The 27,525-nt window shown below is 51.2% G+C and overlaps 3 protein-coding genes across 6 annotated transcripts in view; 2 read left to right on the top strand and 1 right to left on the bottom strand.

Annotated features, from left to right (window-relative positions):
• The window catches only part of ASPN (asporin), a 28,325-nt gene extending 16,505 nt beyond the window's left edge, over positions 1 to 11,820 (top strand). The window contains exons 4-8 of the mRNA XM_069084433.1: positions 1,762 to 1,975; positions 3,906 to 4,016; positions 6,825 to 6,918; positions 7,219 to 7,357; positions 10,519 to 11,820. Of these exons, the coding sequence (XP_068940534.1) occupies positions 1,762 to 1,975; positions 3,906 to 4,016; positions 6,825 to 6,918; positions 7,219 to 7,357; positions 10,519 to 10,716 (756 nt within the window). The 3' untranslated portion in view covers positions 10,717 to 11,820. The remainder of the gene's footprint in view (positions 1 to 1,761; positions 1,976 to 3,905; positions 4,017 to 6,824; positions 6,919 to 7,218; positions 7,358 to 10,518) is intronic.
• CENPP (centromere protein P) overlaps positions 1 to 27,525 on the bottom strand; it is a 181,748-nt gene that overhangs the window by 104,405 nt on the left and 49,818 nt on the right. The gene's annotated exons all lie outside the window — the stretch shown is intronic.
• On the top strand, positions 16,141 to 27,251 carry OMD (osteomodulin). The gene is made up of 3 exons (XM_069084432.1): positions 16,141 to 16,921; positions 25,326 to 26,283; positions 26,814 to 27,251. Exons 2-3 carry the CDS (start codon positions 25,347 to 25,349, stop codon positions 27,137 to 27,139), a joined length of 1,263 nt encoding a protein of 420 aa, XP_068940533.1. The 5' UTR covers positions 16,141 to 16,921; positions 25,326 to 25,346; the 3' UTR covers positions 27,140 to 27,251.

Here is a 27,525-nt window from a genome sequence, read left to right as displayed (position 1 = left end):
TCCATCCCTCTCCTCCCTGAAACACAGCTCAGGCACAGCTTCTGTGTAAAACCACCAGTGCCCTCCTTCTCCAAACTGCCTTGCATTTATTTATTTCTGTTTGTCCCCTTTCTGCTCACTCTGTAATGCTTCTACAGGGGTGTGTCTCCCCCCAGAGAGCGGCAGCTCCTTGAGAGTGAGAGCTTTTTCATTCACTGCCCTGGTAGCCCCAGTGACTAGGACTGTGCTTCCTGGACAGCAGGAGGTCAATAAATAGTTGTGGACAGAACAATCGACATTTACTGAGCACCCCCCTGTGTGCCAGGCACTGGGCATACAAGCACAAAGAAGGAATCCACATTCTCAAGGAGAAGACATGTCAATTAAACAGCTTCAGGACGGGGCAGAGGCCAGCCCTCAGCTGCTCGCTGCCGGGGAGGCTTCTCCTGGCTCAGAGGGCTTTGCTTCGCGGCTGTGTGTGTGCCATCAATCCTTCCAGGCTCCTCTACATTCATCATGCACACTGCTTCTCACAGCACAGGTTCCATCACATTTCCAGACCACAATGTGTTCAGCCTTTACCCAACCGATCATTTCCAGTTCTTTGCTACAACGAACAGCACAGCCATAATTATTGTGGTGTGCATGAAGCCTTTCTTTTAGGGGTACATGCCTGACAGTGGAATCTCTGGGTCCCAGGGGGTGGATATTTTAGTCACTTGATCTGCCTAATTCCAAAGGGTTTTTTCAGAATGGTTGTGCTGATTCACAGCTCTACCAACAATGCATCAGTGTGCCTATCTTCCTACAAAGTCCCCTCTTCTAGTCATCCTCGCCAGTTTGCAGGGTGTGAGGTGATTCTTAGGAGTGGTCTGCAGCATTCTTTCACAGGGCTGTTAGTAGACTACGACTGCCCTTACCCACTGCAGGTCATCCTTATGTACTGCTGTTCATTGTCCGAACCCCTGCTGGGCGTATTTGGTGGCTGACTACTTCCCTTCCTATCCCAGGTGTGCCAATGCCGTCTCATGCGGCTAGGCAAAGGGGCTGATCTTATCTTGGGAGGCCGCCCACTGCTACCCCAACTATGGCCAAGCAGGTGCCAGACCCCATCCTAGGCACTGGAGGTGCAGCCAGCACAGACGGAGGCAGGGTGGCCAGGAGGAGCAGCCATAGTCTGAGCCTTCTCGGGGACAGTGACATTGGGTCCTTTCCAACAGTGACGCAAATACCAATTTGGCCCCTTTCCCCCATTTCTTATGCCCCAGATTGTACCCGCTGGTCAAAGGCACAATCAGCTTTCCTCATTTGTGTAAAAAGTACTTATTAAAGACCTCAGTCTTCAGGATCAGGCTGGACCTGGGGGGAGCAGGCCGAGGGCCAGAGGAAGAGATGCAGAAAGGAAGTGAAGGTGTGATCGATGGCTGCAGGACTGCACCCAGCCCCAGACAAGAAACCCCCTGCAGCACCCCTGAGTGCGTTACCTGGGGTGGGGATGGGCCTGTAGGAGACTTGAGGCAGGGCACCTGGGCAGTGGGCCTCCTGGTCAGGAGGGGCTCTTCCCCAGAGGCTCCCTCGACTTTCCTAGCATTCTGTCTTCTTTGCCAGGAGTTTCAAGTGAGGGGTGAAGAGCCCACTTGTCTTACTCTCTCCAGACAAGGGAGCTGCTGGTGATCTTAACAACCCAATGAAGGGGGGGAGCTTGGAAACTCCTTACTTCAGCCTGGACCGCGGTGGCCCCAGACTCTGTCTAGTAACGGCCACTCTGCTTCCTCCTTCCAGGGCCTCATGTTAAACAACAATAAGTTAACCAAGATCCACCCCAAAGCCTTTCTGCCCGTCAAGAAGCTCCGAAGGCTCTACCTGTCCCATAACCTGCTCACGGAGATTCCGATAAACCTCCCCAAGTCATTAGCAGAACTCAGGATTCATGACAACAAAGTGAAGAAAATACAGAAGGAGGCTTTCAAAGGCATGAGCGCTCTGCATGTCCTGGGTAAGTTCTCCCACACGTGAAAGAAGATGCTCAATGTTTGTTACCAAATGTCTGATTCTTAACTTACCAGAGTGTTCAGGCTGCTCAGACGGGCGTTTTTGTGCACCGGGCGACAAAGGAAGCTGATTATAAACAGCATGTCCAACACTGCCACGGACTGGGCTGCGGGGGTGACTGGCACTGACCTGATCAGTGAGTGCCCTGGCCTAGAACATCCTGCCTGGGGGGAAATCATCCTCTGGCCCACGGCGGAGGGTGCATTCCACCCTCCTGCCACCTACCTGGGGCCTCCCCGCCTTCTCTCCAGGGTCACCTCACCACAGGGAAGTCCAGGAGGAATCCCACTGGGATCACCTGGCTTCTTGTCATTTCTCCCCTCACCTTTGAGCCTTCAGGCTGGAGAGGAGAAGCAGGCAGAAAAAGCCCACTGCCCCACAATTTAAGTCAGGTGAGCTCCGTTGGTTTTTTTAAAGCCACCTCCACAGATCAGAGTGAAGGGGTAAATGTTTGGAATTAATTTCCTGGGCTCAGTTTATCTAATGTGCAAGAAAAATTTGCTTATCCATGAATTAATTCAATGAATATATAGTAAGAGTGAATACAGAAATGGATTTGTACAATACAGTTGCCTGGTGGTCCCTTGTGCTTGGATTTGGAATATCATCCTTCACTGGCTGTGGGGTATGCCCTCACCCCTGGCTGCATGTCAGAGCTCATCCAGGCCCCTCACCTACTGGAACACACTTATAGAAAATCTCTTGTCCTTTTGCCAATGAAGATGATGGCAAAAGTGACATTGTCTCCCTAGCAGCAAAGGCAGTGTCCTGCAGATACAAGGAAGGCCCTTCACCAATGGCTGTCATTTACTAATTTACGCTCTAGCGTCCATGAAGCCCCTCCTCATCCTTGTTTCCATGACTCAACTAAAGTTCAGCTGTCGGGCCCAAGCAGAAAGCCCGTGGGAAAACCTCCTGAATCCCATTCTTAGTCTCTTTAGCATGTTCATGGGGGAAGCATCAGACCTGCTCCTGGACCCCAGGTTTGCGCTGTTTCAGGATAAATAGCACGCATGTTTCAGTCTATATAGTAAGGCAGGTGGTGAGAACTGCAGCAGGAAGTGCCCAAACAATAAGAAACATAAGCATTGTAAAAAGAACTATTCTGGGGAGGCTGAGACCCCTCCACACCGGGCACCAGGCCGGTCCCGCTCCCCTCCACACCGGGCACCGGGCCGGCCCCGCTCCCCTCCACACTGGGCACCAGGCTGGCCCCACTCTTCACTTGAAGCCTCGTCTATAATCTCAGACAACACTGAGGTAGTGCTTCTTTCAAGTCAGTAGATCCATATGCCTTAATAAGCTCCAACTAGTGCCAGGCACTGTGCCAAGAGCTAAGAATACAAAGAACTCTAATGACCAGTCTCTGCCCTCGAGGAGCTCCTGGGTGAATGGGGGAGGCTCAGTTCAAGCCTCATCCCTGCCCTTGGAGGCTGGTATTAGAGAGATGATCACCTCCATTTCACAGATGAGAAGAAGGTGACACAGTGACTTAGGCGCCCACGATCACAGGGATCAGAAGTATGAGAGGCAGGCAGGTCTAGCACACGATTTCTCACCCCACCCACAGGTAAAGATGCAGGAGCCCTTGTGCAGCAACTGCTGGCCCTGCTCTTCGAAGGCTAAATCCAGATGTACCCATGTCCTGAGTCCTTCGTGCCTGTCAGGGCTGGAAGGGCCATGGAAGAAGGTGGTCTGGGGCTCCACCTCTGGCCCTCCCTGCTCAAGGCTTGGCTTTGGAGGAGCCTGCTGGACAGTCGAAGGAGCTCGAACTTGGGCTGGCGCTCTCCAGCAGCTTTCCCTCAAACAGGACACCAGTGCTGGCAGGTTTCCTTCCTAATACATATGTTAGTGATGTTTTTTCTTCTTCCTAGAAATGAGCGCCAATCCTCTGGAAAATGAGGGCATAGACCCAGCGGCCTTTGAAGGTGTGACTGTCTTTCACATCAGAATTGCAGATGCCAAGCTGACCTCCATCCCCAAAAGTGCGTGCTCCGTCCCATCTTACACACCAACAACGTGTCTGGAAGTGGGAATAGGGATTGAATGCAGAGGAGTCACTGGGTGGCAGTGGAGCTCCGAGGGGTACCCGCTCAGTGACCAACCTTTGTTAGGGAGGGAGGGTAGGCCGTGAGCAACGAAATCGTGCAGGCAGAAGCAAAGGGCGCTCTTTGCTCAAGGCCAAGAGGAGCCTAAGGGCTGAACGTTCAGTGGGGGGAGGCTTCAGGATTAGCACCACGGCAAAGGCTGGGAGCTGCCAGGCAGCAGGGCAGAGTGGGCATCAGCAGCATCCGTTCTGGGGCAGGCTTGGCTAGGACGGGGCTCCTGCTGGAGCTCTGAGAACAGAGCCAGAGGAGAGGCCCTGAAACAAGGGCAAGGATGCCAGGGAGCCAATCTGGGTATGGGGGTCTGCCCCTGGGGCACCCTCTCTTCTTTCAGACTCAGGGGTCCCATGTGTGAATCTGGGAAAATCTTCCCAGGTAAATCTTAGTTGTTGCTTGGTCCTTTCAGTCCTGTCCGACTCTGTGACCCATTTGTGAGTTTCTTGGCAGAGACACTGGAGTGCTTTGCCATTTCCTTCTCCAGATCATTTACTGATGAGGAAACTGGGGCAAACAGGGTGAAGGGACTTGCCCAGGGGCACAGCACCCCTGATGCCAGGCCTGGTGCTCTCTCCACTGTGCCAGCTGGTGGCCCACAGATCTCACAAGTGCCGTTCCCAAAAGTGGGTAATGGGCTCCCCAGATCCTCTACTAGTTTTTTTCAGTTAACCAACACAGATGAGCAGAGAGCAGACTTTGCTTCTCAGGGCCTCTGAACAGACAACAGAAGAGCCCTGAAGCCCCTCACCACTTCTTGGGAAGAAAAGGAGAAAGGCCTTCTCAGCCTCTGGCCAGCAGCAAGCCTCCTCGTGGCCAGGGGTGGGAGGGCCAAAGAACTGGGGGTCTGCTGTGACCGTCCGGTGCCTTTCTCTCCAAACTTCGCAGCTTACTCTGAAACAAAGGCTTCTTCTTCCAAATTCAGCAAAGGCTTGTGGGTAATGAAGGCGATTGCAGAAGTCTGGCAGGCAGGAAAGGTCAGTAGACGCACCTGATTTTTGCCCGCAATTCCCGTGGCTGGTCTCGGCAACCTCTGGTCAGCTAACATCTCCTAGGAGAGCAGAGTCTATCACCTCCCTGACTTTGAGGGGGCCCTGCCACTCCATGGAGAACAATGGGAACTGTGTTATCCTTCCTGGTCTTTTGGGAAATCTGGTGACAGAAGAGCATGGTGCCAAAAGTTAGGAGCTCCCAGGAAAGTCTGCTGCACTCTGGGAGAGCCGGGGCACCTCCATGGTCACACCCACCCCCAGTCTCCTCTGAGGCATCTGTGTCTGTGGACAGCCCTAGAGACTTCAGAGACCCTGGGGGCTGCAGGATGCTCAGCTCTCTCTGGCTCCGGGAGGCTTCCCTACCACAGAGCCCTCCACTAACTGAAACCAGAGAGTGAGAGCAAGGGATTTTGACCATCCAACCAATAAGCAATGATTAAACACCTGCTGCATGCCAGGGGACAGAGAGAATTGGCAAACGCAGGCCTTGCTTCCAGCCCAGCGGCAAATCCTGCCTGAAGAAGCTCCTGGAGAGCTCCTCCATCCCTCTGAGCATGCTTCCTGGGGGGGAGGGGGAGGCGCTCCCTAAAGTCTTTGATTGAGTGGAACAGTCACCACCTGGTTAAGGCCAGGGGCATCCAGGTGGCACAGTGGAGAGAGCTCCAGGTGACTCTGGGCAAGTCCCTCAACCCTGTCTCCCTCAGTTTCCTCATCTGCAAAATGGGCTAGAGAAGGAAATCATGAAGCACTTCAGTATCTTTGCCAAGAAAACTACAAACAGGGTCAGTCAGACGTGACCGAACAACAAACAGGGCAGGGTGATTGGACTGAGTCACACACAAGTCCTCGCCCTCATAGCTAAGAGACAGGACAAGGCAGTTCATAATTAGTTACTCAATTAGTGACAGAGACTCAATGGCTCAGGGGAAACTGAGACCAGCTAGTGGAAAATGTTAGGCCTAGGAAACCTTGAATGCCGGGCCGAAACTGACTCTAGCTGTGTGAGCTCGGCTCCATAAAATGAAGGGGTCGGTGGCCCTGCTGACTCCGAGATACCAGGACGATGGAGAGTAAGTTTCCCTGGGCTTGGAACAGTCTCCTGATCCCTGACTCGGTTCCACAGAACACCTGTGGGCTGCCCCAGCCCAGGGGTAGTGCCTGCTGCCCCTCTCAGCCCACTGCCGCCACCAGCCCTTCCAGGGTGCCTGAGGACCCCTTCCCTACTCCAGGCCCCGGATCCGCCTTGCTGATAGCAGAGCGGCCTGTAGCCCTTCCCTGCAGAGTGACCCTGGACAAGTCACTTCCCTTCTGTCTGCCTCAGTGTTCTCAACTGAAAAGTAGGGATCACAGCACCTCCCTCACAGGCTGCTGTGAGGATCAAAGGAGATTCTGTTTGTCAAGCATTTCGTAAACTTTAAGGTTCTATATCAGCGTTGTCATCATCTTCACATGATCTCCAGAGGTCGAAGGGACCTCAGAGGCCAGACAGTCCTAGACTTAAGTGAGAAGGGAGGGCATGTGAGGTGGGAGGCACAGCCAATGCAAAGGCCTGGAGGGGAGAGCCTGGGCCAGAGCAAGCGGGAGAAGGTCAGTGAAGGCTTTAGAGGAGATTCTATTTAATGCTCTCAGTAATTGAGGAAGGAGGCTGGCCTGTCCACACAGAGAGCGCTGACCTGCGGCCTTCCTCCTTCCTTCCCATCAGGCCTTCCTTCCTCTCTACTGGAGCTGCATTTGGATGACAACAAAATCTCCACTGTGGAACTTGAAGATTTTAAACGCTACAAAGACCTGCAAAGGTAAAAGGAAGCCATATCTGCTTCCCAGGTGGTGCCAGACTCTGCGGCCCGCCGGGAGGGGAGGGGCGTTCCCTCGGCCACTGAGTGGGCAAGGGGGGCATGAAGAGGCACTCAGGCCTAAACCCCTCCCTGCCCCATCCAACCTTGCTCAAGGGGAGATCTCCCCAACACGCAGGGGCGGTAAACGCTTTACCAAGGGGAGGGAGAGATGTGCAACAGGCAGCCTCTCTGGCAGCCCGGCCCCAACGGCCCACACCAGGGGCACGGGCACCTGCTGCCACCTTTCTCTTCTCTTTCCAGGCTGGGCCTTGGCAACAACAAGATCAAAGACATTGAGAACGGAAGCCTCGCGACCATTCCACACGTGCGAGAGATCCACTTGGAGAAAAACAAGCTGAAGAAAGTCCCCCCGGGACTGCAGGACCTGAAGTACCTGCAGGTGAGGCCTTCCACCAGGTGCACAGCTGCCATCTCAGGTGTGCAGAGTGAAAGGCCATTCCAGAGAGGACGAGGCAGGTGCCTCCCCAGCAAAGTCTCCCCAGGCTTCCCCACATAGTGCTTTTCCCATAGGAAATCAAGAGGCGGCCTTTCCTTATTCCTGCTTCCTGTAAGAAGCAGCTAGAGCCCAGCCACAGGAAGGACCCGTCTCCAGCTCCTGCCGCTCTGGCCTCCTTCTCCTGCGCTGATGAGGAGGAGGCCTCTGTCCCTGCTAGGGCCAGTGCCTCCCCCCCCCCTTCCCGTCTCTGCCCCTGCCCCCTTCACTCATCTGCAGTGTCTCCCTGTCTACAAAACCCAGCCATGCCTCCTCCAGCCTCTCATCTGAGCCTCATCCATCCCCACTAACCAGCCTCCCATGTTAGGTGCCGCTAACCTCAAAAATGCATCTACCAGAGGGGCCTTTGCTCTCCCTCCTCTTACCTCAGAAAGCTTGGCTTCTGACCTTGTCCTTCCGCCCAAACCGCCTTCTCCAAAGTCACCAGTGGCCGAGCTGCAGCCTCTGATGCTGCTGGTCACTCTCCCTAAATGGCTCGCCTCTTTCCAGGTTCTCAGGACACCCTCTCTTTCCTGCTTCTCCTCCTCCCTCTCTGAAGACTCCTTCTTGGGCTCCTTGCCTGGACCCTCCTCCAGATCATGTACTGCCATCACAGGGGTCGCCCCTCTTCTCCCTCTGTCCTGCTTACCTGGGTGATCTCATCAGTGTCCGTGGATGAAGCGACCATCTCCATGCTGAGGATTCCCATATTTGTCCATCCTGTCCCAGCCTCTCTGCTGACCTCCCATTTCCCATCTCCAGCTGCCTTTCAGGTGTCTCTAACTGAGCGTCTGGCAGACATCAGACCTCCTCCTCTTTCCTGCTAAATCCTGCCCCCTCTTAACTTTCCTGTTACTATAGAAGGCAGCACCATTCTCCCAGGCTTACATCCTAGGTGCTATCCTGGAACCCCGACTCTCTCCAGGTTTGGAGAAATAGTGAGGTTAGCATAGGGGCAGGTAGGTGGTGCCAGAGTGCACAGAGCACTAGGCCTGGAGTCAAAAAGGCTCATCTCCCTGAGTTCAAATCTGGCCTCAGACATTTAGTAGCTGTGTGACCCTGGGCAAGTTACTTAAGCTTCTCTGCCTCAGTTTCCTCATCTGTAAAATGGGCTGGAGAAGGAAATGGCAAAGCCCTCCAGTATCTCTGCCAAGAAAGCTCCACAAGGGGTCACAGAGTTGGACATGACTGAACAAGAAACACATCAGTGTACCCGGGAAACCGAGTGCATGGAGAAAGGCAGAAAGGGCCATGTTTGGAAGGGCTGACTTTCGAATTCATCCTGGTGGTGATGGGCCGCCAGTGCAGCTCGAGGAACGGAGGGTGAGCTGGTCAGACTGCCTTTAGGCACATCTCCTTGGCAGCCAAGGAGACGGATGAGAGACTGTCGTGTCTGTCCAGGAGAAAGGTAACAAGGGCCTGAGCTCGGGCTGCGGCTGCAGCTGTGGCTGAGGGGGCAAAGAGAAGGGGACGCATGCAAGATAGGCTGGGCAGGGGAGCATGGCAAGGCTTGGCCACGGCTGCCAGCGGGGGCTGAAGCAGAGCAGACCGTTGAGTGTGAAATGGGCTTTCTGCTGCCAAAGGCCAAGGCTCCGATGACAGCATGGTGGAGAGGGGATCTCTCGGCACAGCACAGTTCTGTGAGGGCATCACTGCAGCCATGTGGAGGGAAGACGATCCTCAAACTGGAGGAAATTAAGGAGTTGTTGGGCTGCTAGCATTCATGGGGAACTCTACTGGGAGCCAGGTCAGGGAGGGTGAAAGAAGGGCTCTGGGCAGGGACGGGGAGGTGAGCAGGGAAGAGCCCTCAGGACAAGGGCAGGGCTGGCAGGCTTGGAGGCCAGGAGAAGGGGACAGCATGGAGTGTGCAGCGGGGCTCAGGGAGCCCGGCCAGGAGTGTGCACACTCAGGACCTCAGCATGGGTCTGGTCCAATGGATCTCTAGAGCTGACGGTCAGCTGATGGTGCTGGCTTGAGGATCTCTAAGGAAGGAGAATCCTGCCTCCCCGAGGCAGCCAGTGTAGTCCACAGGCTGGATGTGTTGTTCTCAGGGGAAAGGTTCTGAGGATAGCAAGGCTAATGAAAAACAGCCCCTGCCTTCAGGAAGCTTCCATTCCCACCTGGCAGTGCCTTCGCCTGCCCCTTGGAGAGAACCTTTGGCTTATTGTCTAATTCTAACTGAGCTCCATGGCCAGCACCACCACAAGGCTCTGCCCATCTGCCACGAGGGTCACTAAGAGGGGAACAGGGGCCATGAGCATCTTTTTACTGTATCTTTTCCTGCCTTTCACTCCTGAGAACTAGGGCTCAGATCCCCGACGGGTTCAGAAATGCCTTCTGCTCCCTTCCCTAGCCCCCCTTCACACACTCCCGTGAACAGCCATGACAATAAGGCCGCACACCAAGTTCCCCATACCATGCTATCAGCCGGCTGGGGGGAACGCCCAATACCTCCAAGGACAGCCACATTCTTCAGGACCCTGTCAGTGGCCTGGCAAAGCTCACAGACCCCTACTCAGAATTATGTTCTGTGGGGTTTTGAATGCTGATTCCAAAGGGAAATAATGACGGCGAAGTCATTGTCCCAATATCAGGGGGAAGCTCAGGCTGTGCTCGCAGAGAGCCCTGACCATTCCAAACAATCTGCCGAGCCACAGTCCCGAGCCCCTGCCATCCTAACTCCCTAGCTCTTGTCATCTCCCATGCCAGTCCCTGGAGAGCTGACCTGTTCTATTCTCTGGCTAAGTGTCCTCTGCCTTCTGAGCCCTGTGCTGGCACGGCTCTTCAGTCATCCCTCCACATGCTGTTCAAGGAGCCTCTGAAAGCCCCTTGCCCCCAAGGCTTTCCCAAATCCCAACGAGAATCTGGGCCCTTATGGTGCAGGGCCACCGGCCTCCTGGCTTGGCCCATCTGTGGCCCCTGCCTGCAGCGCTCTCCCTCCTCCTCCCAGTTCCAGTGGAAGGAGCCTGTCTGCCACTCCCAGATGCCGATGCCTTCCCACCACAATGCTCACTGACTAGCCCCGAGTGTGTCTATGCACCACCAAGCTGGCTTCTTGTTTCTGACAGGTGATCTTCCTGCATTATAACAACATCACCAAAGTTGGAGTCAATGACTTCTGTCCCACGGTCACAAAGAAGAAGAAAACCCTGTACAGCGCCATCAGTCTGTTCAACAATCCCGTAAAATACTGGGAAGTGCAGCCGGCCACCTTCCGGTGCGTCCTGAGCCGAATGAGCGTCCAGCTGGGGAACTTCAGGAAGTAGTGCTCAGGGAGGGACGAGGGCGCGCTGCCCACAAAGGCCTCCACAGTGTCGCTCTGAGGACACTGGAAGTCTGTCAGGTTGGACGGCTCTCACCCCAGTTAACCTTTGATTTGGACGTTGTAAATAGGGCACATAATCTGACAGTTCTGTCCTTGATTTGCTTGACAAAAACTATGGCAGAATTTTACAAACAGATTGGCACACACCAGCAGTCAGATTTTGTCAAATGACATGCTTCCAAATTTCTTTTTTACTAAAAATGAAAGATAACAGGCAAAGACTTTGCCCTTACGGCTTTTTACTAACCATTTTTAAAAGGAGAATAACGCATGTGAAATGTCTGAATTCTGTACAGGTCAATTCACTGTTAGAAAAAGAGAATTGATAAGGACAGCGACGCCAAGGGCTACAAACCCATGTTGCCCTGCTCTCTCACTGATGAATCAGGAAGTACTGTAATGTCCCCTTTCTCGTGGCACAAGCAGGATTGGATAATAGGAAAAGGGAATGCTCCTGGGCTCACAGCTGGGGTGTTTGACCCACAACGAGCCCAATGACGTCTGCCAAGAGTCACTGCACCTTCCCAGCCCCAGTGATGAAAGGGGGGCTTGGGCTGGATCACATCTTCGTTCTTAGGATAAGCACCAAACTAAGTAGAAAAACTATATACGTAGGGAGTTAGTGAGTTTCTATTAGAACAAGTCTATAATCGCCTTCTCCATTATCTGAGTTATCTTTGTAGCTTTTCATGTCATATTGCTAGACGATGTGCAATTAATGACACAGCGTAACCTCACTACCTGGGGCGGCTTTGGGGGAGCCCCATCGCCCTCACCTGGTCAGAGGAGCCTGGATGCTAGACCAGAGGTTCTACGGCAACCAGAGGTTCCCTCCAAGCTGATCAACCTAGGTAGCATTAAAAGATACTTGTTTTAAGAGATTTGGTAGCTTATGTAAAATATACAAATATTTAAAGTTGTGTATAAATATCAGGAATATTTTCTATATCTCCTGACCTGTATATTTATTAGCAATATTCAAGATAAGTTAAGTAATATTTGAGAATAAGGAATACGTTATTAAAAATGTTTGATTCATATCCGATTTCCTTGTTTGGCATTAAGTAGTTTCCTTCTCTTGCCCAGGAACAGCTTAATTCAGACACATTAGAGGCCGAATGGTCACAGGGGCCCCCTTAGTCACAGCTGACAGAGGGTACGCCGGGGTCTGTCCTTTGCCCTCCCCCACCCTCACACCACCCACGGCCCCAAGAGGTGGAACCAGGAGGTGCCAACAGGACAGCTCCTCCTGGCCCCTGTCCTGGCCCCGCAGGGCAGGGGACTCCCAGGGAGGAAACTCCTTCCACCAAGGCAGAGCCCCCCCTGACCTGCTGTGTAGCATGTCCATGTACACATAACACGGGCATGAGGATCATACATGACACACGGATAAAACACAAATGCAGAGACACATGTATTGTGTAGCATAACATGCACCATGTGTTACCTATGTGGTGTGCATGCCATGTGGTTATCTGCGTGGTTGTGTGTGGTCACAGGGCTCTGTGCTGTGCTTGTATATACATGCTTATGATTCCCTTAGCCCTACTATGTACCGGGCACTGCGCTAGGCACCTTTGGTCATCCTTCTGGTTCCAAAGCGGCTTCCGTTACATCACGCCATTTCTCAGGACGAGCTGAGGTCTATTCAAAAGCTTAAATGCTCTCCAGATAGCAGACACTTCAGACTAGAAATGAACCCACTGGGGTCTGAAATGGGGGCACACGGGGCCAGGGGATGGGGAGTTTCCTCCTCGGCCACAGAAAGAAGGAAGCCGAAGCTTCTCTGGGCTGAGAGAAGGACTACCCAGTGCTGGCCAGAGGAGGGCAGCCACAGCTCAGACTCCTGGGGGAGCGAGTCTTCAGAGAGAGGAGGGAAGAGGAAGAGCTGGGGGAGGAGCCCAGGACTTATGCTCTCCCTCCTTCCCTCCCTCTCCCCCATCCCACGGGGCTCTGACCCACTGGCACCATTCCCTGTGGCTGACAAAGGGCTCGACAGAGATCGCATCATTTCACAGGGCTATCATCCTTTGTATTTTATAGATAAGGAAACCAAGGCAGACAGGGGCTCAGTGACTTGGCCAGGGTCCCACAGACACAAGGTTGAACCAGGTCTTCCTGCCTCTGTCCACCTCTGAGCCATCTCAGGGGCTCTGAGGCACTGATCCTAACTCTCATTTAACAGATGAGATAAGATCCAAAGGCCAATATGAGCCCAGGCTGCTAATGTCAGAGCCAGGGGCTATGGCCTGGCAGACGGAGGGGACACTTCTGACATTCTTCCTCTCAGAGTCATCGGGGGTACCCAAGCACCAGCAACTATCCACTGGCTCAGTCTGCCAGATTAATGAACGAATCAGAAAGTACTGTTCTAGATCAAAGTGCCTGCATGGTCAGCACCAGCGCCAATGCAGCGCCAGTGCCAGGGCCAGTACCAACACCAATGCCAGCACCAGTGCCAATGTCAACACCAATGCTGATGCCAGCACCAGGGCAAGTGCCAGGGCCAATGCCAGTACCAGTGCCAATGCCAAAACCAGGGCCAGTGCCAATGCCAACACCAATGCCAGCACCAGTGCAATGCCAAAACCAGGGCCAGTGCCAATGCCAACACCAGTGTCAGCACCAATTCCAGCACCAGTGCCAACGCCAGCACCAGTGTCAGCACCAATGCCATCACCATCACCAGTAAAAGTTATTCCAAGCAGATAAAAGATAAAATTAGGTCTGGTCTCCAAATCCAGCTGAATTGGCTACATGTTCTCAAGCTCCCAGTTGTATCATATGAACCACAGCAAAGCCTCAGGAATTCAAATCTTATCAATCTGAAATTTATGACGGAGCTGGTGAGAATAAAATTCACCTTTATCAGCAGCCCTTTACAAAAAGAAAAGAAAATGTAAATATCATTCAAAACAAAAGAAAAATCCAAGCAATGTCAGTAAGAGATAGAAGAAAATATGGCTTCAAACCAGGAGCTCCCGATGATGCGTCTTCAGGCCTAGACCAAGAGCAAGGGGAACGGCTGAATGTGTTTGAGGTGATTGTCTTTTGGTAGAAGGTGTTTTATGTTAAAATCTCTGAACTAAACACTCCTTGCAAGGTTAACATTTTCATAAAGAAAAATGGAAAAGAAAAAGCTTTATTTGCGAAAATTTGAGGCTCCGACCAAGGCTTGTCTGTTTGCTTTCACTAAAGCCAAGGTCCTTCTGCAGTTCTCCTGCTGGTCGGACCTCTTCCCCACTGCCTTCTGTCCTCTTCCTGGGCCTTCTCCTCAAAGCCTCCACACCCTTTCCTTTCTGTTCTTTGAGGACAACACTATTGCTAATTCCCTCCCTAGCTACCTCCCCAAAAGAAAAAGGAAAAACCGGTCCTTGCAACAAAGACTCAGAGTGAAGCAAAACTGGGTACAAACATTTGTCTCCCCCAGCTCCCAGAGTCCCCCAGGGCTCTGTCACCAAGGGAGCAGCAGCCTCTCTGGCCTGCCCAAGCTCATGGCCCCTTTTCAGTCCTGATCCTGCTGGGCCTCTGCAGCTCTGATGCTCCCCCGGCTCTCCCCCCACCAGCTCTTCCTCAGGCTCACACCGGCATGTCCCCCTGGGCTCTGTCTGGGACCCTCTACTCTGTTTTCCATTCTGTTTCATTTGGTGACTGCACCAACTCCCGGAGTTTCACTTATTGTCTGGTTGCCACTGTTCTCACTTATCCAGCCTTAATCTCTCTCTGAACGGCCAGATTTGTGCCCAACTAGATGCCTGGACATGTTGAACCTGATGTGTCCAAAATGGACCTCACTAGCTTTCCCCCTAAGCCCAGCTCCGTCTACCATTCGCCCAGCCCAGGAGGCACCCTGGGCTCCTCGCTGTCTGCCATCACCCTTACCCAACATGGTGCCAGGGCCTGTCAGTTTCACCTCCCTACAGCTCTCCAGCACACCTCTTCTCTCCTCGGCCCCTGCCGCCTCCCCAGTGCAGGCCCTCAGTACCCCATGCCTGGACTATTGGAACAGCCTGCTGGAGGATCTGCCTCTCCCCACTCCCATCTAGCTTCTACCCTGCCACCAAAGCACAGTCTCCTAAAGCCAGATCTGACCAGGCCGTATCCCTATCCCCCATTGCATAGACTCCAATGGCTCCCTGTCACCTCCAGGACCAAACATAAAATCTGTTTGATGTTCTAGCACTTCACAACCTGTCTGTAATTCAGACTCTTCACTAATTGCAGGGACTTTCCCCCCTAAATTCTGAAATGGGACAAGCCCAGGGAGAGTGTACAAAAACAGAAAAATGTAATAATGCCCCCAACCCCCATTTCAGGATCTTGCTTTTTATCCTTGATCTTCTAGATGTTTCTGGATATTTCTGATTCTATGTATTTAGAGATGCAGTTTCTTGTGTCTTTTCCTGTTTGCCATCGATTCTGATAAAAGACTTATTTGAAGAGTCCAAGAGAATTGAATCCAATGAAATGTTTCTTATCATGCTCAAGGGCTCAGAATCTTTTTTAGGAGGAAAAGATGCCTGACTATGTTGAGAAGACCATTCAAGGCTTCTACAGGGAAGGGACTGTCACTTGCAAGAGTCTAATGTCATTACCAATGGTGCGACAAGACATTCATAAATGACTGTGACCCTAACAAAGCCTGCCGTGGTTCTTTGCCTGAAATTTTGAAGAAAGTGTCTTCATGTGGACCAGAGGCTGAGGGCTGAGAACAGTGCTGCTAATAAGAAACACATGGGAAGGCTGTGTAATAAGCTGCAAACCTGACCCCAGTACCATGGGCCACGTTTGACATACCAAAGTCTTGAGTAAGAGGCTGGGTTTTTATATTTACCTTATATGTTCAACACAAACTCCCAAGAACATAGACCACTGAGGATTGAAGTTCAGCAGCAGAAAGGCAGTCTGGTGGATTTTTTTTCAATTCAAAAGAAGGACGACTTTGGAAAGAAAAAAAAGCACCAGACTCACTTTACCTTAGTCGATTGTACAAGCTTGGAAGAATGTGTAAAAGCATGATTTCAGCAACCCCTCCTGCCAAGAGACACAAACCCTGACTTGGTGTTTGAAACAGGAGTCCACTGGGTATGAAACAAGGCCTTGTGAGTCCTGGGAAGGGAAGATGGAGAAACTCTCTCACCCTCCAAAATAAAGCCAAGGCGCCGTCAAAGCCCAGGGTACACTTCTCAGCTGGTCTTCCTTAAATGCCGAGCCTGTTCCCCCCTCCTGGATGTTACACACAGACCAGGCGATCACCTTCATCCTGGCTGGATCAGCAGTTGGAAGGGCTGGCGGCGAAGTGTTGAGACTGGCTTTGGTTGGCTGGGCTTTTTGTTTTTTTTCTTATTTTGGGGTGGGGGGTGCTGCCTGGAAGAGACAGCTATAAGTGTAAAATAGATTCATGACCGTCATGTGGCTTTGGTAGCTCATGACATCACTTCTGGGGCCTCTGTTTACTCATTTGTGAACTGGGGCGGGGGGGGGGGTTAGATGCTGCCTCGAGTCTCTTCAAGGTCTAACCTTTAAGATTCCTTTGCTTGAATCTTGTCTGAAAGAAGCTGTTACCAGTAAGCTCATTCCTGGCTCAGGGCAGAGGGGACAAGGGAAAGCCTACGTGTTCATTATGCAGAACTGCAGATGGATCTCACTAACATTAGGCTTTGCTGCTATAAAAATCTAGGCTGCCCCTTAATTTGAACTAGAACATGGGGTTAGTTCCCCCTTCTGGTGGCCATTAACTTGGAGAACTCATTTGGAATGGGAATGAAAATAAAAGCAGTAATCAGTGCAGTGGTTCATTTAGTTTTTCTGTTGACCATTCAGATTATAGGAAATTCATGCCACACCTCAAACCCAAACGAAGGAGGGAAAGGAAGAATAAAACCACATAAATTGACCAGGGCTAGCAAAATTTTTATTTGCATTCGTAACGTTTTCTGGAAAAGAAACATATAATTTAATCCAACCCAAATGTTACTAAAGCAAATTATATTTTTGCTTAAATTGCTACAGTATTTCAAAGGACACCCCTGACTGGGGACAGTTACTGTGGATTTTTAGGAGCCACGGTTACAGATTTCAGGAATTTCTGATTCACCCAAAGGATTTGCAAATTCATCACTCACTGAAAACTAAAGCAAGATCAGGTATGAATGGAAAGGCAATATGTTTTGTATTTCAATGTCTGGAAACAGTATTCCTACTGTTTATCAACCAGAATATTTGCTTGTTAGAAAATAAATGGTCGACTGATGACTGAAAACTTTTACTGAGAGAAGATCTGGTGACCAACCTGTGGGAAATGACCGGTGGCCAGATGGCCGGAGAAGGGAGGAAGCCTTCCTGGTCTGGGAGATTTCAGGGGCTGCCTTTGGGCGCCCAGTGGGGTGGGGCTTCCTGAGAACCCCAAAGGCCGACGTCTGGCTTGGGCGTCAGGACCAGGGAGCTGGGGGATTTCTGGCTACGGAGGATCTTGCTTGGGGTTGAGGTCCCTGATATTAACTGCCGCTTTACCTTACTGTGGTGGGAGAAGGGAGTGGAAGAGGGAGACTTTGTAACTGACTCAGGAAGTTTATTTCATGGTCTTTCTGCATATTCCTGCTCTTACTTTGTCTTTCACTCCCTCATTTGCCCCTTTTCCTAAAATCACAGTGAAGGGGAAAGGATAGAATCTGGCTCATGAAGGGTTCTGGGGAATTTAAGTGAACAAACACTGGGGTCCCAGTCTACTAAGGTCTTACTGTGTCACTGAAAGAGCTCTCTAGAAATCAGAGGTTATGCTCTCAGAAGACACTTTGGCTGGATCTGCTGAGTCTTTTGCTTTAGAAGAGGCGGCCTCCATTGAGTTGAGAAATGTTAAGGCCAGTCCAGAAGCTTGGTTTCATTAGACCAGATACTATCACACAGAAACAGACTGCCTCTGAGACGCTGCTGATGCCACTTCCTACGCCCCTAGCATCGTAAGGTGAATTACTCATCATTTCACTCATACGAGGACAAAGGGGTCCTTTCTCCAAGTAAACTCAATCCCCAAGGCATGAATTAACCCTCTGCTGGATGGCAGGCATTGGGAGTAGGAGCCAGGAGATCATCAAACTCAGTGCCTTTTACTTAACTTGTGACTCATATCTGGAATTTTTTTTTAAAAGAAAAAGATTTTTTTAAAAAAGAAATTCTTGTAAAAGAGGAAGCTTATTTTCGAATTCCTTTTAAATTATGTCTGTATTTAGTGAGCAGCAGCGATGTTTAAGAAGTGATCCCCGAAAAGCGCTGTGGTAAATAGTAGACCAGAGCCCTGGCCACACAGGGGCACAAGAGGGAGGGAATGGTTATGTCTGATGCGATGAAGCATCCTTAACAAAAGGCCGAGTAAATGACAGGAGATCATTTAACATCAGTACTTAAAGACGGGTACTTTCCCTCTGTGCACCCAGTGGGAAACCACAAAGTCCAGGGGATCAGGCTGAAAGGGGGGGCGGGGTGCTGCTTTGGACCAGGGGTTCTCCATGAAGGAAGGGTGCATATTTTCTCTGGGTCACACTATGGACAGAGCAGAGAGATGGACTGTGGGGTGAAGTCAGGAGTGAATCAGAGTCATCAGAATCTGGAGGTAAATCTGCCGAGCGCAGAGAGAATGAGGACAAAGAGAAAGCCATGTCCTCCCCAAGGGACCGAGGAGTTCTGGAGATAGCTGTCCCAAACATACCCAAAGCCCAGTTCTAGCAGAACAGATTCAGATCCAGAGGGTTAGAGCCACCAACTCTCTGAAGAATGTCTCCAGCTGTCTCCAGGCTGACACAGACTGGGAGGAAGGGGGACTCAGGCCCTCCCTGGTCCGGAGAGGTTGGGAATGGGAGCCAGCTGAGCGGGAGAAACAGCAGCCCCAGGGGACAGGAACAGAGATGTGAGAAGAGAGAGGCAGGGGCCCTGCTGAGGAAATGGGAGCACGTAGGAGGAGGAAATGAACCACTACCATAAAGAGGGGATGGGCAAGGGGCAAGGAAGGAAAGACTGAGCCCCCATGCTGTGTGAACCCCCTCCAGGGGCCAGCTAACACGGGCAGGGATGCATGAGCATCCCAATGAATACCCCTCAGCCTGTGAATCAGTCAGATGACAGGCACAGTGGGAAGAGCACTGGCCTTGGAGGAGGGAGGACCCGAGTTCAAATCTCCCTCAGACCCTTCAGTCACTACAGCTCTGGGTAGCAGTTTCCTCACTGGCCAAGAACGGGCTAAGAACAGCTCCTGCCTCCTGGGCCACTGGGAGGGTCAAAGGAGCTCACCAACCACCCTGAACATCATCACTGACCGGAGACACAGCTGTGTTCTCACTCTAGCAATTAAGCAAAGCTTCGAACCCGCCAGGCCCCAGCATATCATACTCCGCTCATTACCTGTCCCTAACAAAGAGGAAACCCAAGCCATCCTTGCCGCTACTCTTAAGGTGGCCCCCCACCACCACACTGTTGTGCTTGCTGATGCTAAAGGCATCCTCCTGAAAGCGACAAGAAGCACCATTTCAGAGGACGTTTGGTCATCGAGCACTGGCACACTCAGGGGAGACATTTGCCCAAAGGTGCTGTCAAGCACCCTCAACGCTGGAGAACAAGGACGTGGGGAGAACTGGATAAACCCTTCCAAGTTCAATCACCCTGGCTCTGGATAATCAGCCTCTTCAGTGCAAAGGGGACCATGGAAGACGGGGCAGTGGTTACCCTGGGAAACAGGACCAAACAGAAGCCTCGCCTAAACACTGTGAATACTGTCCTCTTTAAGGATCACCAAGTCCTTGGCTCGGTCCTCAGGAAAAAGAGCTAAATAATGGCACCAGAAATGAAACAGACCAGAAGTGCCTGTGCCAGCGGTCGGAGGTCAGACAGGCAAAGGGCAAGGGCAGCAGCAGACAGGGGTCCGCCTGGACCCTCTCGAGCCCATGTGGCTCTCAGTGCCGTGGCTCTTCCAAGGCCACAGGACGCTGTGCCTTGTGGCCAGACAACATCACCAGAGGAAAGTGGGGCCAAAACATGGACCTCAGGCTCAGGGAAAAGCCTGGGGTTGCTAAAAATAAATTGGCAATCTTGAGGAGACAGTCCATTCACCTCCCCACTGCAAACCCAGTTGTGCCCACTGGCAGTATCTGTCACACAGATGGATGGGTGACACTGTATATTGCAGTTTCTACCCAGGCATTCTTCATCTGCTTGGTTGTCCCTGTGTCTGGTCAGTCCAGATTCTTTTCAGTGATTATGAATCTCATTTAGGATAGGAGTCCCTACAATGAACTTCATTCATGAAGCCCATGGACAAGAGTCACAGACGATGGCCAAACATGGCTGGACTGCACTCGGCACCACTGCAGGAAATACCCACACTTAGAAAGACATTGCCAAAGTGCTGGATCTGTCAAAGCTGAAAAATGAGAGACAAATGAAGGAAGGGGCATCAACAATGATAAACACAATCTTAAACAGAAGCTGAACCAATCTCTCACCAGTAAACAGTCAGGACATCAGAGGAGTCTGGAAAAGACTTCAGCTATCAGCAAGCCTGGGGTGTAATGCCATAAGCTCACTAAACCTCGAGGAGATGGATGGAGCGGTAACTGGAGCAGAATCATTTCATCAAACACCCAGAAACAGGATTAGGAGACACATTTTCTCAAGACCTTGACAAGAGACCCCAGTGAAGGCAAACCGCCCTGTGCCCACTGAGAGCAGTGCCAAGGGGAAGCACTTTTCGCCATCAAGGTCCACCACCTGTGGACTCTAACATGGGCCTTGGATGAGCTGCAAGAGGAAGACAAAATGGGCCTGAAGAAAACCCAGCTGGGAAATGCAACTGATCCCCAGGAACCAAGTGCCTCCTGCCTAGTGAGGGTCACACACTCACAAATGACGGGCTTGTGGGCTGTCTGCTTACTGTCCTTCATTCTCGGAAAGGACCAAAAGGGCATCTCTCCATTGGAGCCAAGGCCCAGTGTGTCCCACTGTGGCCAAGCAGACCAACGCGACCCCGGGTCAGGCACAGAGTCCACGGGAACATCTGGAGCAGGGATGTCTCTCAGTTGGCATGTCTCACGTTTCCTCTGGGCTCCTTCCATTCTGCTTCTGTCACAGTACCCTCTCTGATGCGGGCACGCTGTGCTGGGCGGTCCTGTGCTGCCACCTCTCCATCTCACAATCGACTGCACAGTTTTTCAGAGAAGAGAAGAGGCACAGTGTGGACAGACTCAGGTTTCCTGACTCCTGGGCCAATGATCAGCCCACTCCCAATAGAGTCCTAGGTGACAGGCGCCAGGAACCCCAACATATGGAAGGTGCAACGTGTGCTGCACACACCAAGAGGAGGAAGCTGTGATTAAAGGCCACGGGCTCTGAGAAAGGCCAGTCCTGAACAAGAGCTCACAGAATACACAGGAAATCCTGCTTTTTAGAACAACCCCATTCTTTGTAGCTGATCTGTTAGTGAACAAAGGAATGGTCCTGGCGTTCTGCCTCACCAGGTATGTGTGTGTGGGGGGTGTTTGTGTGTGTTAAGGTTAGGTGGAGGCAGGGAGATGGCAAAGTGGGTAGAGCCTTGGACTAGGAGTCAGCAAGACCCGAATTCAAACCCTGCCTCAGACCCTTCCTTACTGTGTGACTCTGGGTGAGTTCCTTAACTTCTCTTAGCCTCCTGTGGTAGCTGTGAGGATCAGATAAGTTAATATGCATCCAGGGCTTGGATTTCTCTACATGTTTACTGTCGATGATGATTGTAAATCACTGTAAACCAGTGATCCATCCCAGGGTCTCTTCTCCCCTTAGGCCCCCAAGCACAGCCCTGAGGAAGAAGCCAGCTGACTCCCGTACTGAGACCTCACAAGGCTATAGTCAGGATCAAATGAGACTGTATGCATAATGGGCTTAGCACAGCTCCTGGCACACAGTAGGAGCTAAATGAATGCTTGCTCTTCCTCTCCCCCTATCACCTCCACCCCCAGGACCTGAGGACTGAGCTGTCATTCTGGGGCAGCCAGAAGCTCCCTTCCCAAGGTGTGGGGGGCAATCAGTCATTTCCAATGCAGATGCCTTTCTCCTTGGCAGAGAAAACAAATGCCAATACTGGAGCTGAGGGCTCTGCCTTCTCCAGCATCAGTCACCGTGCCCCAATCACATCAAACAAAAGCCTTTTCGCTTGTTCGATCCCCACTTTTCTTCCAGCATAGCTTTTAAAGCCCTGGATTCTCTCACCAGCTTTGGCTCAGCCTGTATCTCAGCCCCCCTGAGGCTGTTTTACAGGACCTGGCACTCATTCTGGTACCTGCCCTTGCTTCCACCATCTGTGTCGATAACCTAAGTTAGTTGGCAAATTCCTTGGGCACCACAAAGGTCTCTTAAGACAAGTCTCATCTCTCCTCAGAACCACTTCCTTCATGATCCCCATCAGCCCTCCTGGGCTGACTTCCCCTGGGGCATTTTAGGCTCTGGGATCTGGTCCTCGAAACCTGCTTTCCCCAATCCAGGCTTAGTTTCTCCTCCATCTTCCCCCCAAGTTCCCTTTGTTTCTACCACGACCACTGTTATTGAGACTGATCCAGAAGAGACTTTCCTCATCGAGAGATCTAGAGAACCAAAGCCTTCCATCACAAGGACACTGGGCCTCAGTGCCGAGCCTGTGATGACCCTCCTTGGCCTCTATGGGGAGGGTCACGGCCACCACCCTCTTATGCCCTCCCTTTGGCTTCTCTGGCTTTGGCTTTGCCGCCCTCCCCTGAATCCCAACCCTACATCCTTCTCCACCTTCCTCACTAGCTCTTCTTCCCCCTCCCCCTCCTTCCATATGAGACCTTGGCTCCTCAAGACTCTGTGCCCAGCCTTCTTCTCTTCTCTCCCTCTGCGCTCTCCCCGGGGGATCTCCTATACTTGATTCTCTTCAGCGCCAGCTCCATGTGGACAAATCTCAACTCTCTCTGGCCTTGGCTCTTCCCCAGACTCTCCCTTGGATTTCCCAATTGAGGCTCAAGTTCAGCCTTCCTAGGACCAGCCTCATGGTATGGGCTGACCATCTGATTCCTAGTTATTCATGCTTGTTTTTTACCAATCCCTTTAAAAGCTCTTTGGCTTTGTCCAATTAACCACCTCTTCCTGGCATTACTATCCAAGGCTCCAATGTGTACCTTCATAATGCTTATTATATCAAACAATGCTTGCTTCATGCAAAACACAGTCTTGTTAAGAATTCAGGCTCCTTGGGGGTAGTAGCTAGGTGGCACAGTGAATAGAGCACTGGCCCTGGAGTCTGGAGGACCTGAGTTCAAATCTGGCCTCAGACACATAACACAAAACTAGCTGTGTGACTTTGGGCAAGTCACTTAACCCCAATTGCCCTGCCTTCCCCCTCAAAAAAACCAAAACAAACAAACAAAAAAAGAATTTAGGCTCCTTATGATAACTCGTGTTTCTGAAGGTTCTATTTTGTTCCCTTTCAAATGAGGTTTTCATGCCCATCCAATTTTTTTAAAAGGAAGTCCTGGGTTTAGTGCTGAGGATGCAAGCTGAAAGATGGGAAGGAAAGAAGTCCTTTGTGGCGGCCCCGGCTCTGGCGCTCTGTGTTGGACTCTATGACTCTCCTATTTCCCTGTATCACGCGTGAGCAATGGCTCCTTGGGAATATCTCAGATTTCTTCCAGGCCTAGGAAGGTCCTGGTTGTTCGACCAACCCAGTCTAAGAGAAAGAGAACAAGAGTCTCTGTGTCTAAACTGGACTTCATTCTCCTTCCCCCAACAAACCATCCCTCTTCCTATTTATGGCACTGCCAGCTCTATCTCTCCCTGGTGCATCCCCTGGTGTTCTCTTTGACTATTTCCTCCCTAAAAGGCAAAAGTGAGGATGTTCCAGGCATGAGGAAAGCGAGTGGAAAGGCCAAGAACAAGAGAATGTAGGTATGAGTCAGCCAGTGGGGCTGGAGCATGGAGGGCAGCAAGGAGCCTGGCAGCAGTGGTGAGGCCAGTCAGAAGGCTACCACAGCAGTCCGGGGAGGTGATGAGGGGCTACACCCAGCGTGAACGGGTAGAAGAAGCATGCAAGAGATGCTGTGAAGGCAGAAACCACATGGCTTGGCAACAGGTTGGACGTAGGGGGCGGGGAGCTGAAGGTGACCTAGGAAAGTCTATATTTTGGATATGTTGAGTCTGAGATGACTCCTGGGACATGTGGTCTCAGATGGTGTCAGGCAGGCAGTTTGAGATGTCCCCTAGGAAACTGGAAAGGTGAGACTGGGGGCCAGGAAAGGTTAAAGCAAGGTCTAGAGATGTGGGACTCATCTCCATGGAGCTGATGAGGGAACCCAGAGGCCCACAAAAGCATGCCAAACAAAGGGCAGGAGGAGGAGGGCCCAGGACAGAGCCTTACGGGCCACCCTTGGGGAGTGGGCACCGGGTGTCGTGTCTGAAGAATGAGAGAGAAACAAACTAGCCAACCCGAGAAGAAATCGTCAGGCTGCTCAGGCCTGCTGGCAAGAGACAGCACAGTGTGGTGGGAGACGCGTGAGGTCTGGAGCCAAGGACATGAGCTCACCTCAGGGCTCTGCCACTCGCCGCAAAGGTCACCAAAAACGTCTGCTGGTGTGAAACAAATTCACTCCCAGACATCATTCAGCCTTGTGTGACGCAGGCCCCTCACGGGTAAGATATGAGGTCAACTAACACGACCTCTCAGGCCTTCTCCACCTTGAAATGTGGATGGCTCCATGATATCACGTGTGTGCATGTTTGTGCATGCTTGAGCACACATAGACAAGCCTTCACATGTGTGGCAGGGGGTGAGGGTCAGGTTGAAAGAGTCTGCCTTAAAGGGAATAAGCGGGAGATGGATCAAAAACCACCCCACTTCCATAATGACTTAGACACATTTCTGAATTTGTAGATGCCCTTTTCTCTTAGGAACAGATCCTAGAAAAAGCCGGCTCTCTCCTGTGGTTTGCAGTAGATAATAGATAGAAGGAGCAGAAGCAAGGACTCAGTTACCGTGGCAGAGCCGGGAAAGTGGGGAAAGAAAATGAGAGGGGCATGCCGGCCATCCGGCTGAATGCAGGGAGGGAGGCAGGGTCTGGGAATCAGTGACAGTGGAGGAAGCAGAGGGGGCCTCCAGTCCTGGGGCCAAGGACCACATTTCCAGCAAATCTCCAAGAAGCTGGTTCCACTCAGCAGGGCCTCAGACACAGCCCACAGTATCCCCCCCACCAGAGCCAGGTTCAAAGGCAGCTGGGAATACTGAGGTGATGAAACAAGTCCGGTGGGTACCACTCACAGGGGCCTCCAAAGCCAGTCCACAGCCCCAGGGCCTGACGCAAGGGTGGCCGCCCCTGAGCGCTCCTGCCGGACACAGTGAAATGGCTGGCACTGAGGCTCTCGAGTGGCCCTGCCAGCACTTCTCCAGCACCACCTTTGGCGCTGCCACTCACCTACATGCTGCTTCCACTCTGCTGGACAGCAAACATGCTCTACTGTGTATAAGTGTGAATTTAAGCAAAGCTGCCCTGAGCTTTTTCCCTTTTCTTTTCTCCTCTTTAGACTTAATTAGGACCTGAGAACATGAGTCTTCTCAGGCAACTATCAATCATCTTCTTCTTCTGTGAAGTCACGGTGTATTGTCAGTATGAGATGTACCAGACAGAGGAAGACTATGGTGAAGAGAGTGAGGAGGGATACTCGCCACCATTTTATTTCCATTCCAGTCAAGACCATGGGATTCTCTCTTACCAAGGTCCTCTTGGCTGCGCTCCGGAATGCTCCTGCCCACTGACCTTTCCATCCGCCATGTACTGTGACAGCAGGAAGCTCAAGACAATTCCAAAGATCCCCACCCACATTCAACAGCTCTACCTTCAGTTCAATGACATAGAGGCTGTGACGGCACATGCCTTTGCCAATGCTTCTAACCTGAGGGAAATCAACCTCAGCCACAACAAAATCAAGTCTGACAAGATCGAACACGGCGTGTTTGTTAAACTTCCTCATCTCTTACAACTGCATTTGGATCACAACGATTTAGAAGACTTTCCATTTCCTCTTCCAAATTCTTTAGAAAGACTTCTTCTTGGGAACAATGCCATCTCCAGAGTGGAGGCGAATGCCATGGAAGGATTAATAAATCTGACCATGCTGGACCTCTGCCACAATCAGCTGCGTGACTCCTTATTGGAAGAAAACCTGTCTCAAATGGGCAAACTGACGCAACTCAATTTATGTAGCAACAGATTAGAGTCAATGCCTGCTGGCTTACCTTCATCTCTCATGCACCTCTCTCTAGAAAATAATTCCATTTCTCTCATACCAGACAATTACTTCAAAAAGTTCCCCAAGCTTCTTGCCCTGAGGATATCGTATAACAACCTGAAAGAAATCCCCTACGACATTTTTAACATTTCCAGCCTTGTGGAGCTCAACGTTGGCCATAACAAACTGAGGCAAACATTCTACATACCAAGAAACCTGCAACATCTGTACATGGAAGACAATGAATTTGAATGTAAGTAAAACCCTGTCTTCTTCAGGAGGGAATCAGGCTGGTCTCTGACAAGGGAGCAAAGAGAATTCTGACCCTAAGGCATGGCCACGGTAGCACCTCTGAAGTCATCCAGATGAAGGGCAGAACCATGTGTGACCAGAAAATCTCCTGCCTATGGTACAAAACTTAGGGTACTTTCTGTTCAACTGTGCTCTGTTCCATATAAGACTAAAGCACTAAAAACATGCAGAAAGCCTGTCAACACTTACTTTTCTTTCTCTGATTACTTGAAAAACAATCAAATACTTACTTCTCCAAGAGCTAGTTGTAGCTGCTGGCATAGGTGCTGCTAACCACTTTGGGGGTCTATTGGAAGGGATTCCGAGGCAGGTGGAGGCTGTGCCACATGGCCCCTGAGAGCCCTCCCCACTCAGGCATCCTAATGGCGGGGACATTGATTCATGAATGCTGTCAACCAGCTGCTTCCTTACATGGGCTCTTTGTAACATTCAAGACGGCCTAGACGATAACTTTCTGTTTTTACTTTACAGACATAAATGTCACCCTGATGTGTCCATCCACTGACCCAATCCATTATCGACACCTGACCTACATTCGCCTGGACCAAAATCGGCTAAAAGAACCAATAAGCTCCTACATCTTCTTCTGTTTCCCTTACATCCATAGCGTTTATTATGGTGAACAGAGAAAACCTGATGGGCAAATGGTGCAGCTGAGGACACAGGTGTTCCGCAGGTTTCAGGGTGATGATGAAGATGAAGAAGAAGAAGGAGAAGGAGGAGATGGAGAAGGAAATGAGCCCGAGGGGCAGGAGCAGGAAAGGACAGAAGAGAACTTTGATCCTTACTTCTATTAAATTCAATGTCTACAAGGAAAATGTAGCCTTACATTTTTACTTTACACAAGCTTAATTGCCATTCCGGATGTCACTGAGTACTAAAAAAATAAACAGAAACCAGCATGTTGTATACTCAGGATGTGAATTTTTAAAATTCAATTTAAATGTGGCATTTTTAAAGCTTAAAAAAGGCTGCTGTACCCCATCAAAAGAGTAACCTTAATCTCATTGCCTTTTCCTAATTTTTAACTGTTACAGAGAAAATTTCCACTAAATATTAAAAGGTCCACAAAGCAGAAAGCTCCAGATCTCCTTGTACTGAGTGGGTTCCAGTCCCATTGGTTAGTTAGATAACCATGTCATGCCCCACCCCTCACCCCGGCAGGCCAGGGGCTGGGAGCTCA

This window comes from Petaurus breviceps, unplaced genomic scaffold, assembly GCF_028583685.1.
Source record: "Petaurus breviceps papuanus isolate PSGF00001 unplaced genomic scaffold, PetGlider_PUasm1.0 174, whole genome shotgun sequence".
Taxonomy (NCBI): Eukaryota; Metazoa; Chordata; class Mammalia; order Diprotodontia; family Petauridae; genus Petaurus; species Petaurus breviceps.
This window is presented reverse-complemented; position numbering and strand designations above follow the sequence as displayed.